This window comes from Pyrus communis, chromosome 3 (genome assembly GCF_041283825.1).
Source record: "Pyrus communis isolate YQ-2024b chromosome 3, ASM4128382v1, whole genome shotgun sequence".
NCBI lineage: Eukaryota > Viridiplantae > Streptophyta > Magnoliopsida > Rosales > Rosaceae > Pyrus > Pyrus communis.
Window position 1 is genome coordinate 17,068,162 of NC_142567.1, and position 18,884 is coordinate 17,087,045.

At 35.4% G+C, this 18,884-nt stretch overlaps 2 protein-coding genes and 1 pseudogene across 2 annotated transcripts; 2 read left to right on the top strand and 1 right to left on the bottom strand.

Moving 5' to 3' along the window:
- Positions 1 to 4,316, top strand: LOC148698050 (putative germin-like protein 2-3). The gene is made up of 4 exons (XM_088690363.1): positions 1 to 65; positions 298 to 374; positions 747 to 811; positions 3,990 to 4,316. Exons 1-4 carry the CDS (start codon positions 1 to 3, stop codon positions 4,314 to 4,316), a joined length of 534 nt encoding a protein of 177 aa, XP_088546489.1.
- Positions 4,317 to 10,056: 5,740 nt separating this feature from the next.
- On the top strand, positions 10,057 to 12,911 carry LOC148698051 (uncharacterized). The gene is made up of 3 exons (XM_088691163.1): positions 10,057 to 10,582; positions 12,336 to 12,443; positions 12,534 to 12,911. The coding sequence occupies exons 1-3, from the start codon at positions 10,256 to 10,258 to the stop codon at positions 12,843 to 12,845; spliced, it is 747 nt and encodes a 248-aa protein (XP_088547289.1). The 5' UTR covers positions 10,057 to 10,255; the 3' UTR covers positions 12,846 to 12,911.
- An 811-nt stretch (positions 12,912 to 13,722) lies between these two features.
- Positions 13,723 to 16,972, bottom strand: LOC148698052 (protein SUPPRESSOR OF PPI1 LOCUS 2, chloroplastic-like; annotated as a pseudogene).
- Positions 16,973 to 18,884: the final 1,912 nt, after the last annotated feature.

The window sequence follows — 18,884 nt, forward strand, 5'->3', positions numbered from 1 at the left end:
ATGTTGCTTGCCAAACCAACCCAATCCCAGATGATTGCACGAAATCGAGATGGAGATGCTATAAGGTAAGCAACATAGTAAAATCATTAATAACATAATTATTTATAGTTGCCGATTAATATAATTAATATAAGTTTTTCTTTTGTCTAGGGTTGTTTAGGTGCGTTAGATGGAACATACATAGGGGTCGTTGTGCTTGAGGTCGATAGACCAAGATATCGAACAAGGAAAGGTCATAGCAACTAATGTGTTAGGCGTATGCACACATGATCTCAAATTCATATATGTGTTATCCAGTTGGGAGGGATTAGCTACTGATTCAAGAGTTCTTGGTGATGCTATTGCTAGAGTTAATGGCCTTAAGGTTCCCACTGGTAAGATAGACAAGTACCTGCTATTCCTCCTTACTTTTGTTGGCCAACAACTAAAAATTAATTTTAACTAATGTACGTACATACAATTTGGTTAATTTTGTATATATAAATGGTGAAGGTCTTCTACCACTGTACAGAGGTACTAAATATCATTTGCAAGAGTGGGGAGCCAATTCACATGCACCTAGGAATCATGAAGAATATCTTAATATGAAACACTCACATGCTAGGAATGTCATTGAGAGATGTTTTGGCATTCTCAAAAGACGTTGGGCTATCTTGCGGCGTCCTTCCTACTATCCAATCAAGATTCAGGGACAAATAATCACATCATGTAGTTTACTTCATAATTTATCAAAAAGTAAATGACAGTTGACCTTAAGAAGAATGCAAGGCTTGCATTTGACGAATTGCCAATAGAAGAAGATTTACCGGAAGTATTAGCCCACATTGAAACCGTTAAGTCAAGCCAAATATGGACTCAAGGGAGGGATGATCTTGCAAGAGAAACATATGATGAGTGTAGAGGGATGAGGGCTTGAAAATTGGTTGAGATGGTAGTTGTTGTAATTGTTTTTTATTGTTTGATGACAGTTTGTTAAATGATTGTATGTGATATTTTGTTTTTTGACAAATGTAATTGTTGATGTTGGTTGGCTCTGTTAAAACTTGCCCCTACTTTTTGTAATTGGTTATGAATTTGTTGTGGATTCTCTCTTTAAATGAATCAAATGGCGCTGCTTAAAAAAAAAAAAGATGATTGTTGTAATTGTTTTTTTATTGTTTGAAGACTGTTGAGATGATTGTTGTAACACTACTACAATATTAGCTTTAGGTGGTGGATGATGGTGATATATATTAGAAAAATCATGTCGGATAAATTATATTCGACACATCATTTAATTAGTGGCTGATATTAAAAAAAATTCTATCAGTTATATCCAACATCAATTCCTGGTAGATATTTAGTGGCGAATATCAAAAAAATCATGTCGGTTATAATCGATAGTATTTTTGAATTTTTTAAAAAAAAATATTTTTGACAGATTCTGATGGTTTTTAAGTTAATGGTGGTGGTTATAACCGACAAAAATTGACTATTTTATTATTTTACTTTTTGGCGGTTATTATTTTAGTATTCTGGCAGTTATAACTGAAAAAAAAATGAAAATTTTATTATTTTACAATGTTATACTGATTAAAAATAAATAAATAAACACATATTTTGAATATTTTTCTTTTCACTCATGACCCTAAAGTCTAATGAACCCAATTCCTACGAGCTATAAATTTTATGAGAGAATAATAACATACTACAATCTGAAGCTCTATCATTTTTGTAATAAGGATTATGCTCCTTCACAGGCAAGCAACAAGATACAAAGAAATTCAAACAATTTTTTTCAATGCGTCACAAAGCACTTTGTCTGGCACATAAACATACATGAACATCTGGTGTTCTCTATCATGTCTGATTTTATTATTTTAAAATGTTATAATGATTATAAATAAATAAATAAACACATGTTTTTAATATTTTTTTTTTACTCATGGCTTTGTCGGATATAACCGACACGAACAAAGCAAAATTTTGGACGTCCGCTAGAATAATCTCTTAATGTTTCCTTTTTTTTTTTTTTTTTTTTTTACAATTTTTTACATGCTATCTCAAAGTATATACAAACATATTTGATGGTTGGATCGTTAAAACTAGTTTCATAAAATGCATATCTTATCAAATTGATAGATTTAACAAACACTTAAGAGTTAATGTTATACTTCCATTAAGTATAAAATAAGATTTATCCACTAGTGTAAATATTTTAAATTGAAGATTGAATTCATTAATTGCATTCTTATAGGATCGAGGAGTGTAGCTGCAAAAAATCATCAAAATCGGAGCTAAAATAATCGTTAAATTGTAATTTTCCGTTTATAACCATCGAAAACTTTTGGTCCATTACCTAATCTATGAATGTTTGTTTTCTACGATTTTTTACGTATGCGATCTTGGAGTACGTACAAACAAGTTTGACAGTTGGATCATTGAAAAACATTTCGTAGAATGCGTATCACATCAAAACGGTAGATTAAACCAACACTTAGAGTTAATGTTATACTTCCCCATCAAGTATAAAATAAGATTTTGTGGTATCCACTGGTGTAAATATTTTAAATTGAAATTCAAATTCGTTCAATGCACTCTTATAGGATTGAGGAGTATAGCTGTAAAAAATCATCAAAATTGGAGCTAAAATAATCGTTAAATTGTGATTTTTCGTTTATAATTGTTGAAAACATTTATTTTGTTACCTAATCTCTGAACATTTTTTTTTTTGTGATTTTTAACGTATCTGATTTCGGAGTGTGTACAAACAAATTTGACAGTTAGATCATTGAAAAAAGTTTCGTAGAATGTGTATCGCGTCAAAACGGTAGATTAAATAAACACTTAAGACTTAATGTTATACTTTCATTAAGTATAAAATCTTAATGTAAATATTTTAAATTGAAGATCAAATTTATTCATTGCATTCTTATAGGGTTGGGGAGTGTAGCTGTAAAAAATCATTAAAATCAGAGCTAAAATAACCGTTAAATTGTGAATTTTCATTTATAACCTTCGAAAACTTTTGTTTCATTAAATAATCTCTGAATGTTTGTTTTTTACGATGTTTTACATATGCAATCTCGGATTGTGTACAAATAAGTTTGACAGTTGGATGGTTGAAAAAAGTTTCGTAGAATGCATATCGCGTCAAAACGGTAGATTAAACAAACACTTAGTGTTAATATTATACTTCCATTAAGTATAAAATAAGATTTTGTGGTATCCACTAGTGTAAATATTTTAAATTGAAGATCGAATTCGTCCATTGCATTCTTATAGGGTCGATGAGTGTAGCTGTAAAAAAATCATCAAAACCGGAGCTAAAATAACCGTTACATTGTGATTTTTCGTTTATAATCGTTGAAAACTTTTGTTTCATTACGTAATCTCTGAATGTTTTTTTTTTTTTTTTTTTTACGTATGCAATCTCGGAGTGTGTATAAATAAGTTTGACGGTTGGATCGTTGAAAAAAGTTTCATAGAATGCATATGACGTCAAAACGGTAGATTTAAAATTATTTATCGCATATTTTACATGGATTATTATCTATTAAACCAAACAAATATTTATTTAATTTTTAAAAATGTATTCTATTTAAATACATATTATTTATTTATTTATTTATTAAACCAAACAATTATTATTTTATTTTTTAAAATCGTAACAAATTTTTGTGGGGGACAGGGGGAATTTAAAATTTTGGAAGGGAATTTTAGGAGGAGTTTTGCCGCCATTTTGTTTCTGTTAGTTATAACCAACAGTAATGAAAATTTTCTGTCAGTTTTTATTTTAAGAAATGTTTCTGTCGGACAGTAATGAAAATTTTTCAAAATAAAACCCTCCATCTCTACCTTACGCCTGTGCCCTCTCCTTTCCCCCTTCCCTCTTCCTTCCCCCTTTTCTCCTCTTGGCATCTCTGCTGCGCGTATTGATTTTGCCCCATGGGGTCTTAACCCTCCACATACACACCCTAGAGCTAGTGAAAATTTGACTGTCCTCGAAGGGAGCCTCAAAGTTGGTTTTGTCACCTCCAACCCCGAAAACCGCCTCATCACTAGTCGGTCTTGTGCATTTCCAGCAGGGTGATGTTTTTGTGTTCCCAGTTGGTCTTATGCATTTCCAGCAGAATGTTGGACATGGTAATGCGGTTGCCCTTGTAGCTCTTAGCAGCCAAAATCCAGGTGTCATTACCATTGCAAATGCAGTATTTGGATCAAATCCTGATATACCTGCTGATATTCTTGCAAGGGCTTTCCAACTGGGTACAAACGTGATCTATAGCCTTCAGTCCAAGTTTTTGAATAAATTCCAATTTGCAACCTCTGATTAAATCAAAAGGGATTTAGCTCATTCGAAGTGTCTTTAGAAAATTATTACAGTTTGTTTTTCATCGCAGTCATGTTGGTCTACTGTTTTGTTTGATTCAAAAGATTTAATTTGTTTATGCTCTTTTGAAAACCTGATATCCCTGTTGGTCATGTCGGGATAAGGCTGTGTGGTTATATGCTCATTTGAAATGTGATCAAGTTGTTATTTTTTTATTCTATTGCTCCCAGAAATAATAAAAGCGGATGTTTGGTACCAACTTCAAGTAAAACACGAGCGCTTTGAGTTTGGAAAACTGTTTCTATTTGTTTAGGCCAAAAATGAAAAGGCTTTCATTTCCTTTTAAGCATGCAAAATGCACTTCATTTAGAAGCGTAAAAGCCAAACAAAGTGGTTTATATTTTTTTTATTATTAATATATTTCTGTCGGATATAACCGATAGAAAATGCTCTTATTCATTATTAATAAATATTTTGTCGGTTATATCCAACACAAGTTCTGTCGGTTTTAGAGTATTTTCTGTCGGTTTTATCCGACAGAAAATGCTCTTATTTATTCATTATTAATATATTCTCTGTCGGTTATATCTGACACAAGTTCTATCGGTTTTAGAGTATTTTCTGTCGAAAAATTCATTTCCTGACGCTGGCAATTCTGTCGCTTATTATATCTGCCATTGCATCCATTTTCTGTCGGATTTTGCTTAATATCCAATGGTAATATACGTTTCTTGTCAGTTATCATAGCGACACTAATAAATAGTTTTGTACTAGTGTAATTGTTTTTTTTTTAATTGTTTGAAGACAATTCATTTCTCATGACAATTTATTTTTCAATGATATATGACTTGTTATAACAGTTTGTTTCTTTTGTTACCTACGTAATATATGGCTTCTTTGACAGATTATATGGCTACCTCATGCTATTAGAATGATCACGAGGAGGATGTACTGCTTACCATCATCGATGAGATAGTTGTTGATGGTGTTTGGTGTGAGACCGACAGTTTTAAGGCTAGATCCAAGATGCGGGAAAAGATTCCTAGAATTTCTATAAAGGCGAAGCATATACAAAACAAAGTGAAGCATCTAACAGAAAAATATTCCTATACATATGACATGATGAACATCTAACTTTGATTGGAAGTACATTTTGTTTTTGTTCTTTGTCAATTAGATGCTTTGAAAGTCCTAACCTTGATTTCTTTGGGTACTTATTGTAGAAACATCATGATGCATCTTGCAAACCAAATAATTCATTTTCAATGTATCCACGCTTGTGTACAATGGTGGTGGGTAATATGGCTCAATCAGCAGCAGATGCAATAAAAAACATGGGGTTGGAAAATGAGGATTACAAGGCCTCTGACTTTACCTGCCCTATCTCCTTCTATTGCTACATCCAGTCCATTTGTATCTATTAGGAAGACGAAGAGGAAGAGGAAGAGGAATGATGGACAAATGTTTAATTTGGGATACTTCATGTTTAAGTTCTAGATATTTCATTTCTTTTTTTTAAGTGAGAATGAATATTTTTTTAAATAAGTATTAATATCCAGTAAGTGCTAGTGTAAAAAAGATATCATAAATAAGTATATATGTGTTCAAATATGAACAACTAAAAAAAATATCACGTCTCGTGCCCATTGCATAAACATTGTACCAAACAATAGATGGAACTGGAGTATGTTAGTCATTTAATCTCTTGGTTCCATGTCGTCATGGGCTTACCAAACACGAAACAGAACAAACATTCCGTTCTGCTGCGCGTACCAAAGATAGCACGGAACATCCGTTCCATCCCATTATGTTCCGTTCCATTCCATCATGTTTCGTCCCATAGGCGTACCAAACACTACCTAGTTATTTCTACGTTTGGGGTTATTATAATAACGTTACTCACAGATCATCGTACTCTTCCAAAATTGAGTTGGCAACTTTTCATTCCATTTTGTTTAGGGTTTGCCAACTTGAAGGTCATTGGCCCCAATTTCGTTTTGCGACATGGCTAATAATGAAAAGTACTTCAATGTGGATGATGTAGAGGGAAAAGGATCTTTGCCGGATCCTTTTTCTAGGGATTCTAGGGATCCCGTGATCGTGATCGTTCATTGTACATCGTGCGATCAGAAATCATTTCAAAATTTAAAATTTAAAATTAAATATAAATAGTACCTAATGAAAACTGACCGCACAATGTATAATGAACGGTTACGATCACGAGATTCTTAAGATCTCAGGAAAAGGATCCTGCGACGATCCTTTTCCGATGTAGAGTACAGTGGAGAGTACAACATTGATGATGTATCGTACCTTGAATCTTACAATGATGGTTCGAAGATTTTGACGACTGTCAAGGTGAGAATGTATCTTGCAATATTACTAATTAGAGTTAGGTTGTATACTACTGTTTTTGTTGATAATGTTATAACTAAGTATAAGGTTTTTTTGTAATTTATTGAATAAGATACTTTATTAAACATCACATAATAGTTACATAAATAGAAAAATCTATCCAAAATTCCAACGTGAATATCGGAAAGTAAAATTGCATCTTAGTTAAAGACACACTACCTAATTAAGATCATGCAGGTTAAAACAAAATGTTGTACAAGTATCATAGAAGATGTTTGTACCATACTTGACAAATCCTAAAACTACCAAGCACATGTCAACGTTATACCTTCAAGGACTCATTTAGGGGTTCATGCTAAGGCATTCCTACCAAAGCACAAGAGTTTCCTTCCAACCAAAAGGCCAATCACAGCACGACACATGTTAACGTCAGAATAAAGCTCATAGAATCCCACATTGACTGCAGACAAAAGCTAGAGACTCTTCTAAACTATAAAAAAGACCATTCTCCTACAATTAATCCCTAATGTCATTATTGTATTTATACTAGTCATTAGAACCCACTAATGATGATTATGTTTAAACTTATGTATTTGTATAACCCTTCACTGTTAATGAGAACTCCTCTGCTCCATGGATGTAATCAAACTTAGGGTGAACTACATACATTTTACATATTATCCTCACTAGATGACCGGAACAACCAAGAGAAGATCATAAACCTGATACTTTACGTTATTCCAAAGTTTCACTGATTTTATGCATCAACAGAAAACATCAAGTTAGAAGAAGTACGTCGGTGATGTGGGCCTTAGTAAAAAACCTTTCCGAAGAAAACTATTTGGGGCAAAACTTCTAGATAAAGAAAAAAAGAGCTGGAAAAATTGTTGATGCTATTGATTCAAAGAGCATCATTGCTTTTTTAACAGGTAAGTTTGAATCTCACCCAAATTTCCTTTTTTATTACACTGTATATTCAAAAAGAAGATTAGATAATTTGTTTTTGAGAGACTCCTAAACCTATTGGGTTATAGATGCGGCAGGATGTCATTGGCTTTGATAGCAGTTGTAGAACAAATTGGTATTGCAAGCCTATGATTATGATATTAGGAAAAGGATCATCCCGGATCATTTTTTTGGGAATTTTAGGGATTCTGTGATCGTGATCGTTCATTATATATCGTGTGGTCATTTTTTATTAGGTACTATTTATATTCAATTTAAAATTTTAAATTTTGAATTGATTTCTGACCGCACAATATACAATAAATGGTTATGATAACGGAATATCTAGGATCCCTAGGAAAAGGATCCTTGACTGATCCTTTTCCATGATATTAGGTGTACACCACCATTTTACAACTACAGTATTCGACTTTTCACTTTTGATAAACGAGACACTCGCGACATCAGTGGGTTCTTAATACATTCCTACTTTCAATGGGTCATATGCAACCTATGTCACGGGGATTTAGGTATGTGTCAGGGAATAAAAATCTTTACCTAACGCCACGTAAGTCTTAGCTAGGTACTAAGCGGCTGACTATCGCTCCAATTAATTCCTAGACGTTTGAAAATTAAGAGAGTGGGCATAGACTTGCTTAGGCATCCGCCTAGCCCCACTAGGCGCCCCTCTAAACCTGTCTAGGTATCTGTCTAAGTCTTGACTCTCACGTATACACAAAAGCGATAACTTTCATTTTGCATTTTGTTTTGTTAATAAAATGTAAGAGACTTATTGGATATTTGGATGAACACTCATTATATGATTGTTCTCCATGTTTTCATTATGTTCTAATACTTTATAATCTATATGTAATTTTATTTGCAATTTATGTATTCCAATACGCTTATATGTTTTTTTTTAAGCATGAATATGCACTTATTTACAAAATGTATAATAAATTTATTGACGCCTAGCGTCTTTTAGAACCTTGCTTGTGATCACATGCTCTATATATGGCATGTTGAGAAGAATATTATGTCACACATTCATGATCTTGATTGTTTTAAAGAGTAGACGAACTTCGAAAAGAACCACAAGATGGTGAAAGAGTTTGAGAAATGATGGGGTAAAATGCTGGATATGTATGGTTTTCGGGGGAACAAGTGAGTGGAAAAAACATACAATAAGCGAACAAAATAAGTTGAGATGCAAAGTTGGCAACGATTGGAGGGACTGAACGCTTTTATGAATTGTTATTTCAAAAAGAAGTTTGTGCTATTTGAATTTGAGATAACGATTCCAACAGTGTAAGCTTCTTTTTGAGAAAACGATTCATAAAAGCGTTTGTTCCCTCCGATCTTTGCGTACTTTGCATACCGACAAACAATTTCCCCCACAAGAATGCTTCAACCCATCTTGTTACACACTCGTTCCCTTGAAACCATAGGTATACATTTTACCCCATCATTCCTCAAATTCTTTCACCGCTATTTGTTTCTTTTCAAAGTTTGTCCAGTATTTAAAACAACGGGATCATAAATTTGTGATATAAAATTTCTCTTAACATGCCTGTGATCACAAGTATCATGCGTGGTCATAATTCAGTGTTATAAAAATTGGCCTAGGCGGGTCCTAAGTGGTAGGCGGTGGCGGATCAATGCAATTTAGGTTGAAACTTTGAGAAAAATCGAGTAGGGGCTAGGCGGGCGAGGTGGGGTTTAGGCAGTTCCATTGTTTTTAATTTTTTTTATAATTAAGTTAAAGATTGTTCTGAATAACCTACTTAATTAGTGAATTTTCAAATTTGATTTTAATTTTCTTATCTTTTTACTGCATTTTTAAGTGATGATGGCAATATGACTTAAGTTTTAAGTTTTAACTATCATAAATTCTCAATACAAGTATATTTTTATTTTTTAGAGTCTAAGGAGACCCGTATTAATATGTTATATAAAAAAATTAATTAAATCCGCCTAGCTGCCTAAGCACTAAGTCCCAACCCACTGCATGACTAGCCGACTAGCGTCTAACGTTTTTTAAAACCTTGGTCATAATTAGGGGTGGGAAAGGGTTAGGCCCAAAATTGGAGGAACCAAACCAAATCCATTTGAAAATGAAACAGGGCGGATCGTGCCGGGTAATGCAATTTAAAATTAAAATCGGACCTAACCCGATCAGTTTGAAATTGGCCGGTTCTTATGGATCCTTAATCTAACATCTAACATACATACATACATACATATATATATATATATATATATATATACACACACACACATTAAAAAAAAAAAAAAAAAAAATTTAGGGAGTTTTAACGAAAAACCTGCTGTTTATTTTAATGAAAAACCATATTTTTACACTAAATAGTCAATCATGATACTATTCACTTTACCTTTTATTTTAAATTATCGTTAAAACTCAAAATTTTCAAACATTTTTCTTTAGTTTTGTAAAAATTTAAACCTCGCCGCAGAGCTTTGGTCTTTGGAGGCAAAAGCCCTCACAAATACGGAAAGCAAGCTGACACCCTCCACATCCAGCCAACACCCTACATTTCCTTAGCTGGCTTCTGAGCTTCAACCACCACCACTCACCGACCACCACCAAATATCATCCATCCCATTACCTTACTACCACCCTAAATGCAATCACCGCCGGCTACAATGGCGGCGGCGATGATGCTGCTCCTCCTGCCGATGGCGTCAACTGTGGTGAATGTGGGAGCATCTAACACAAACAGCGTGTACAACCCATGCGCAGACACCAAGATTCAGAGGTCCGACGGCTTTACATTCGGGATCGCATTCTCGTCCAAGACCTCCTTCACGCTAAACGGGAACCAGTCGCATCAGCTCTCCCCCTGCGACCGCCGCCTCTCGCTGTCCTCCTCCAACTCCCAGCTCGCGCTTTTTAGACCCAAAGTCGATGAGATCTCCCTCCTCACTATCAACACCTCTTCTTTCCAACCGGTAATCTAAACTCTTATCTTTTACCATCTTCTTCTACCCTTTACTCTCTGTTACAGTTTTTGAGCCGGATTGAGATGTGACTGTTTGATTACTAATCGCTGATACTCTTGATTCTTTGGACCGTGTAATATTCATGTGATTATCCATCAACCAACTTGGACTTTAACCCTTTTGTGACGATTTTAGCCGGCGTTGTAGCGATTAGTTAGCAATAGAATCTGTCATCTTTGAAAAATGAAACTTGAAGTGTATAAATCTTAAAGTGAGAGTTTTATAATCTGGGGATGTCAAGTTAGCAAGCATCCTGAAGTAGTTAGTGAAAGGAAATGATGCTGCATTCGTTTAAGCCTACACGGATCCTCGAGTCTTTTGTCTTCTTCCACATCATGTTCAGTGAAGATTATTTGTTTTACCATATTATGTTTGGTGTGCATTTGGTTAGCTGGCTTTGTTTGAGGGGAAAGGGTGAAAAAAATTTAATTGCTTTCGATTGTTTGCCATGATCTTTGCTTGAGAGATACAACATACTGGTGTTGCATTTATGTTGAAATTGTTTGGGGTTCTTTTAGATACAGATGTGTTAGTATGAGCTATTAGGATAGAGGAGATTGGTTTTATTTTTTTTCCTTCCATTTCGATTTTCTGATAGTTTTTTCCGTTCATTTTGATTTTTTAGTGTTAGAACGCTAAAACTATTAGCTTCATTCTAGCTGTTTAACGAAACAGAAAAAAAAATCTTAATTTTTGTGGGAACTGTTCTACTTATCTATGATATGTAATGCTTTCACTGGGGAGAAATTTGCATGATCGGAGGCTCTATCTAACGTACGATCATGACTCATGAATAGTATGGAGTACCTCGTAAGTTCGGTAAGGAAAATCAATAGCATGGTTAAGGAAAATAAAAGAGAGTACAGAGTACTTAGGATACTTTGGAAACATTTAACCGAGGAACTGTCTTATTGATTGTTTCAATCGTAGGTATGATAGTGCAATGACATTCTAAAACTCAACATAACTTCGAAGAGTGATTTCTGGTAGATCACTAACGAAAATGATAACCTATGACTTACAAATTCCATTGAAAGATTAATATTTCTTCATGGATTTTGATAGGGTAGACCTTCAGATAGAATATGGTGCGGGCTTTCCTTTACTACAGTACATCTAAATACCACGCACCCTATTACATCTGAAGGTCAAGTTTTGTAACTCTCACAAGGCTCTCCCACTCTTAATGTTGGTTGTGAAGATCGGCACAGGAATAATCTAAAGCTCAAGGGCATTTATTATAGGCTTGTCAGCTGGAGCAGTTATTTTGCCACCATTTGTTGGTATATTTGGAAATGGAGATGTAAAATACATTTATGATCAACTCTGGCTTCCCTGCAACCGAAAAATGAGTTTCTGAACTTCATCAAACTCCGGGGTGGAGGAAACCAACTCTTCTACTGTTGGCAATCCCGCATGAAATAAAGTCTTGGTTGGACATTGGAATGCCTCTCCTCATGATACAATTAAGGTTGAAAAAGGTTATAAGAATGTGGAAAACAAATCATTCGCTGTCATGGGAAACCTGGAAATAAATTATTCCTATAAAATATAGGAAGCTAAACGTAATTACATCTGTGGTGTTGTTTGGCTGTGCATGTTGGCTTGTTGGTTTTCTTAACTTTGTATTGTCTTTCCTGTCATGTGTTTATATCGTGAATAGATCAGATCACTAAATTGTATGCCCTTTTGAGCTTTCTAGGATTCATATGGTGGGTACATGGTGGCGTTTGCTGGACGAAAATATGCTGCAAGGTCTCTCCCTGCGTTTGTTGCAAACAGCACGTACATAGTGACAAGTTTTACGTTGGTAAGTATGTGTCACTTTGAATGAGTTGATATTCAGTAAGCGGTTTTCCATTTGTAAATTCTCTAATCCAACATATGGAATTGGGTGAAGGTACTCGAGTTTCAAAAGGGTAGGCTGCAAAACTTGTATTGGAAGAGAGACGGGTGTGCTAAATGCACAGGAAACTCCAATTTTGTTTGTCTTAACAAACAAGACTGTGCCATCCAAACATCAGGCTGTAAAAACCGAGGGGGTTCTGTAGATTGCAGTCTTGGGATACAACTGGCCTTTTCTGGTACAGATAAGCATCTCTCTGTTCTCAATTCATGGTATGAGGTGGAGAACCTTCGGCAGTATTCTCTCTATGGCTTGTATTCCAATCTCAGAGATTCTCTCACTAGCCAGTATAACAACTTCTTTTAAAACTCTACTCCAAAGTGTCAATTTATTGTGTTTATGTGTAATGATGTGCGATTTTGTCATCCTTAATCTTTGCTGCCTCTGCGTGTCCTCTTTGTTGTCCTCTGTTCTTTTTTCGCGATTTACCTAAATTTCTACAGATGTTGGACATGTAATTATTTCCGTTGTAAGATTTTTGTAAGTCATATTTTTTCATGAACTCGTTATCGATGCAATTGATATACATCTGATGAGCTTAGCGTTGCTGTTAAAAAATTACTGTCAAAGTTAAACAGTCATACTCACAACTTCTGCAGTTTGTCTAAGGACTGACGGAGGTTTCTCTAGACTTGAAATTTGAACTCTTCTCCCTTGCTTTCTATATGTTTTCCCTCTTTTCGGGCATTACTTTGTTATATCCGAGTCCATCTAAGTTGCATCCATACTTGTTTGTTCAACTTTTCCCGTACTCGTACTTGGTAACTGAAATATACCCAGATTAACATAGAGGATACAAACATAGACTATGAGTGCGATGGCAGGTTAAGTGAACATTATTTCCGTGTCCTAATAATTCCGGTAGCTTTTCCGGTTGATGTTTGTGTTGTTGTAAGTGTTCCTCTTTCACTTCAGTACAAGTGAGCGGAATTAATACAAGAAAATTGAAGTCATTTCTTGGACGACACGAGTCCAAAATGTTTAGAGAAATGTACGATCAAAATGAACAACTTCATTACCTCTTCTTCGGATGAAATCTTTCCATACAAATTTTCGTAACACGAGATCACAAAGAAAATTAATACGCATTAAACGATCTTCTATAACTGGGTGATGTATATTTGTACAAACAAATTCCTTTTCCGAATCAAAAAAGAAATGTTCGGTATGTGTTGAAGAATAATCAGAAGCTGAACTGGGGAGAGGAACAACTTGGATAGCTGTAGGTTGAACATTCTGCAGAAGCCAAAACTCGATCAGTAACAAATGCCATGGGGTACACATGCTGCCTCAGTGCTCTGTGGCCAGAAAAGAGGACATGAAGACGGAAAAAGTGTGAAATCTTCAGCTTCCTTGGTCTTGTTGCATTCATGAAGCACTCTTATCTTTTTTCTTCTCTCTCACACGCTTTGCCTTTACATATTCTCACACTCTAACACCTTGAGTGGTATACAATTGTTTTGCTCTCCGCTCACTCTCTCTCCGGAGTATTCCCGCTCATCTTTGTAGTAGAATTCTGAATATTATTCCATCTTGGTTGCTGATCCTAGTTCCTGTAAACAAGTACATCAACTCTCCTCATATGGCCATGATAGAAGGTTTGCTAATTAGGAAAACTAATCTAAATTGGGATCTAATTACCAAAACATTACGAAACCTTCTTCAATAGGGAAATGGAAATCAAATCCAATTGGGATTACGGTATCATTCGAGATTATTAGTTCTAATTCATGTCAAATGCTTCATGCAGACTCACTTCCGCCCCATATTTTATATGCACTCTTGCTCAATCACCTTGTCAAGAGAAATGCCGGCCCAAGTTTGACTACCTTTGATACAACGAATTTAAACTTGTTGAATATTAGCCACTTAGATAGAAATGGAATCCCATGTTCTATCTGCAGACTGAACTGCTTTCAAGACAAATTCCCCGTTAGTTTCACATATAGTCTTTCACATTAAAGATCACAATTTGAACAAGTCTTACATGAAAAAAAACTACGATCATTTGCCTTTGCATTCCGAAATTCTTGCTTTAGAACTATCATACTGTCATGGGGACTTCCACTGCAGGATTATCATCTTACAATGTGAAAAGATTAGTCAAACAAATTTGGAAACTAAGTTCTTAAAACCGAGATTACCTGCAAGTGACAGGAAACCCATCAAAATCTCGGCTCACAGAGCGGCCATTACAATTCAATGGTCGGACATGCTGCGTAGCAAACGATTTAAATTCATATAAATAGTCTGGAAACTGGAAAGAGAGTGTATAAAAAAATAAATACCACAAGAATTCTGATAAGTGGAAAATGTAAAGAGGTACCTTGAACTTTATGCTAGTTGTGCTACTCCATTTGGAACTTGAAGGCTCGTTCAGATCCATGCCTACTCACAACCGAGATAAATTTACACCTCCACCACCTGAACGTGAGAAAATGTCCATGAGAATGCCATGAACACCTATCTCGGGTGAAAAAGAATGCTGAGATGTAAAAGGGAAACAACATTCGTATCAATTATGGACGGGTTACACTAATAGAGAAACCGGATTGCAAAATAGACTTCAGTTAAGTGTTTTATAGTTTTTCCACAATCTCCAAGTTGAATAACACAAAAAAAAGAGAGAGAAAAAAATAACCTCTACTACAAAGGATTGTTGAGCTAGCCATTCGGGTCTTGGTCTTCTATAAGCCAGTAAAACATTAGAATCATACTGGCCCTTACCCCATGACACATCAAGCTTCTCACTTCCCCCAAATAAGTTTGGATGTTTGATGCAAAGGCTGCAATGAGAAATTAAAACTAAACACTTTTATCTAATTAATGGAAAATGATGTTATCGGTATCCTTAGTTCACCCAAATTGCATATCCCACAAACCACAAGACCCAAAACTTCAAACATCGAGAACCCGAATTTCATATGCTACAACAACACCTTGTCCTACTAAGTGGGGTCGTATATGAATCTTAGAACACCATTGCGCTCGGTTTTGTGCCATGTCTTCTCTTAGATCCAAGTAGTCCAATTCTTTTCCAATTAACTTTCCTTAATCAGCCATTAAAATTTGAATGGGAATTGAGGACTTTCAAAGGGATGGGCACTTGCATGAATGAAGAAGCTGCCTAGTCTTCCACAGCGGCGACCGGGGCAGGGGGATAGAGAGAGAGAGAGAGAGAAACTGATGTCCTGTTGTGCAATTTGAGCGACGAGAGAAGGAAGAAGCCAGTTCTTTGCTCCCAATGTTTGCCATCCCTTTTGCTTCTGTTTGAGTGAATATTTAATGTTGGGCTTAGTGAGAATGGAGGCTCAAGAATACAAAAAGCAAATAGAGGATTGGGCTCGGACAAGTTGACAGTCCAGAAAGAATTAAAAATTATTTTGGCAAGGAATAGGCAACATGCCTATGTGAGAAGTGATGGGCGACAGAGGGTAGCTCACCTCCAGCAAAAAGTACTTTTCAAGGGCATGGGTAGGTAAATAAATGGTGACTCACCATCTTTCGAAAGCCATCACCAAAAGGCAAGGCTTGGACAATTGGGCTAAAAAGTCTATAAAAGCAACAAGGGAAACCAGAGATAAGGACACTCAACCAATTAATCAAAATACATCCAACTTTGCTCTCAGATAAGCAAGAAACCATAAAGCTTCATTTTGTCCATACCCTTTTAGTCATAGATCCACCATAGAAAGCTATCTTTTGTCAAGTTTTAGAAGTTCTGCTACCATTGTAGTATTGAATCCCTTTACTAAACCCGATTTACATCTCATTCTCCAAAGATTACAACCCCTGTAAAACACAAAGAGAAGTGGTTGCAAGAAGATGAACCTTGCCTGACAAGGTTATAATCTTGCCCAAGTCTCTTTTATTTGTACTTACATAAAGTAGATCTATTGTTTAATGTATCTTCCATCATGTTTTAAATCAGTTTCAATTGCTTTTCGTTCAAAGTTTCATCTATGATTAATCTAGCTAAACTAATTAACCTTGCTTCTTAGTATTAACTGTAATCAAAGAAATGGTTGGAAGGGCCCATAACTCCCTTTATCTAGACATACAATATTATGAGTAAAAGTCCTTGTTTACAAGGCAAGAAAAATAACTTTATATAGACTTAACCCATGTATACCAATCCAATAGAATCAAGAAGTCTGAGTAACTTGTGGCGCAAGTAATCAACCCAGTTCATAACCAAAAGAGAACAATCTGTTATACAAAGATAACAGCGGCATGCTCAAATCCATATTAGCTTTGATTGTGAGCCTTAAAGCCTAACAAAGGCCCCACAAAAGCACCATTTAAACTAATAGCAAACTCATATTGTAGCATACCAAGCAGCAAACCTTGCCTGACAGGCAAGACCCAAGGGGAGTTATGCGAGGGATAGATTTGGCGTGAACAACTTCTTCATTGGTCGTGGAGCATGCCATTTTTGCTTGGCGAGTCAAATTAAACATAGCTCAGTCTTTAAATTATAGTCCTGTAAAAAAGTACATTTTTATTGAATATGCCCAGTCTGCTACATTTTATTAAACATGGAATGTGATTGTGTAAATTCTATCATATTTGGGATATCCTTATAGGATTCTACCATATCTCTTTAGGCTAGATATTATCCTATTAGAGGTGTAATCCTATTGGAGTAAGGAATTTACCTTCCCTACTACTATAAATAAAGGCACAATGGGGTGAGATACCACACACCTCGCAATTACACATCTCTCTTCTCTCTCTATGCCGTCGACCATCCTCTCTATCTGTCCCTTATAATTGTTCAGTAAAATATGCCTACAACACGTTATCATCACGTTCTTGATGCTGCGCTAAAGATAGTTTTTATCTTCAATTAGGGAGTATTACGTTTTAATCATTCTTTTTAGGCCAAATCGGATAAATCATCCATGTGATCATAAGAAATTTGGAAGATAGCCCTTGTGCTAAAAAAAAATCGAATTTAAACCCCTGTGATGTACTCCGTTAGCAAATTTAGTCCAAAAGTGATTTTTTCGTTAACTCTTTGTTAATACATGGGTAAAATTGTACTTTGATTTAAACTTCTGGGATTTAACCTTCTAGGATTTTTGGGTTTCTATCAAGATTTCACCTTTTTAGAGAGAGAATCAAGAAAATGGCGAATGGGGTAGAGAGAGAAAGTGGGTTGGTGCTGTTTAGCCATGAAACTGGCAATGTAGGTTTCATTTTCAATACACCAACTTAAAGAAAAGCTCCTTACTCCACAAACAAGCCAGAAACCATCTGGACTCCACCATATGAAGAGTAGGCAAACATATAGCTATTGTATACCCAGCAAGAAGAAGGCATTCAGTGAGACAAAACAACATACACCTCAATTGTATACTCAGCAAAAATACAGTTAACAACTTGCAAAGCAAAAGCAAATGCTCGTCGTCATCAAATACAAACCCAACAGATTAGGCAGACCGGAAAGGGACAGACAGATTGTAGCCATCAACGTCAAAACCCAATCCACAATGAACTCAAAGGAGCTCAAAACGCAAACAACATGCATTAAAAATAAAAACCCTTCTTCCCAAAAAGCAACAAAGTGAAAGAGATCAAAATGGCAGAGAGAAAGACCTTCCTGACAGCCAGGGTTGCACTCGCAAGTGACTTCAAGGTCACCATTGACGAAAACCCTAAGCCTCCTGACTGAATCACCGTATCTGTGGATGGTGCAGCCGCACGTAACCTTTATATGGTCTAACCCTCTATTCACCCCGCTTATCTCTCTCAGCTCATCGTCGCTAAACAGCACCAACCCACTTTCTCTCTACCCCATTTGCCATTTTCTCGATCCTCTCTCTAAAATGGTGGAAGTCTTGATAGAAACCCAGAAATCCCATAAGGTTAAATCAAAGTAAAATTTAACCGATGTATTAATAGATAGTTAACGGAAAAATCACTTTTGGACTAAATTTGCTAACGAAATACACCAAAGGAGTTTAAATCCGAGTTTTTTTTAGCACGAGAACTATCTTCCAAATACCTTATGACCACATAGATCATTTATCCGATTTGGCCTTCTTTTTATGATTAACTTATTATTTTATTGAATTAATCTACATTTTTATGATTAACTTATTATTTTATTGAATTAATCTACATGCTATTGGTTCAATTTAATTTTTCTTGGTTGAACGTGATACAACTGTAAACACAAAAATTCTATAATGAATGAAATGAGAACACGTGTACAAAGTAGATTTGTATTGATTTGAGTTTGTAGGTTACAATCTCTGTTTACAATTTTCCTCTGATCCAGTCTTCAAATTTGATGTAGATGTGGGTTGTTGATCCAAGGGTCGCGATGACTTGATCTCG